General features: G+C 45.0%; 1 protein-coding gene across 1 annotated transcript; it reads right to left on the bottom strand.

The window, feature by feature from the left end:
• Positions 1–6: 6 nt before the first annotated feature.
• Positions 7–592, bottom strand: LOC140966196 (cation/H(+) antiporter 4-like; the record flags this gene model as incomplete). Its single annotated transcript, XM_073426544.1, has 1 exon — positions 7–592. A coding segment is annotated over exon 1 (570 nt), but the record flags the coding sequence as incomplete, so codon positions are not given.
• Between the last annotated feature and the right edge of the window lie 6 nt (positions 593–598).

Here is a 598-nt window from a genome sequence, read left to right as displayed (position 1 = left end):
TTCGCTAAGGCCTAATAATTGAGGTGTATCATCTTTATGGCGACGTCCAACGATTATCAAATCGAAAGCTTCTTCCATGGCATGAATCAGAAGAGCAGTTTCAGCCCCATCTTTCACCCTCTCCTCCCTATACACTATATTTTCCTGACGTGCACCAAGCATTCTTGTATCTTTGAGTATTTCGGCATCAAGAACCGCATCCCATTGGTTATCTCCAGCATATATGTCCCATGGGACAAACCGAATTACCATCAAGTGTATACCCGGAGATTGTGCCATTCGTCTGGCGTAAGCCAGCGCTTCCCGATCATCAGTTCCTCCAAAGAAAGCCACGCCAACATTGTAAGTAGATGAAGGAGCTGAGGAATGTCGTACCTTGTGACGATCAACAAGAATGCCGACAGAACAAGGGGCAAGTTCTAACACGTCGAGGTTAATTGCTCTCAAACTACTGCTGTCTAATATCATTTTGCCTTGGTAGTTCCATTTGCGATGGAACGGAAGAATGATCAAAGAGGCCAACTTGTTGAAAGCTAGTGTGCAGATGTCATGGTGCATAAACTTGGTTAAAGACATGGCGGTGAATTGCTGCACAGTG

Source organism: Primulina huaijiensis, unplaced genomic scaffold, assembly GCF_012295235.1.
Source record: "Primulina huaijiensis isolate GDHJ02 unplaced genomic scaffold, ASM1229523v2 scaffold201843, whole genome shotgun sequence".
Lineage (NCBI taxonomy): Eukaryota > Viridiplantae > Streptophyta > Magnoliopsida > Lamiales > Gesneriaceae > Primulina > Primulina huaijiensis.
This window is presented reverse-complemented; position numbering and strand designations above follow the sequence as displayed.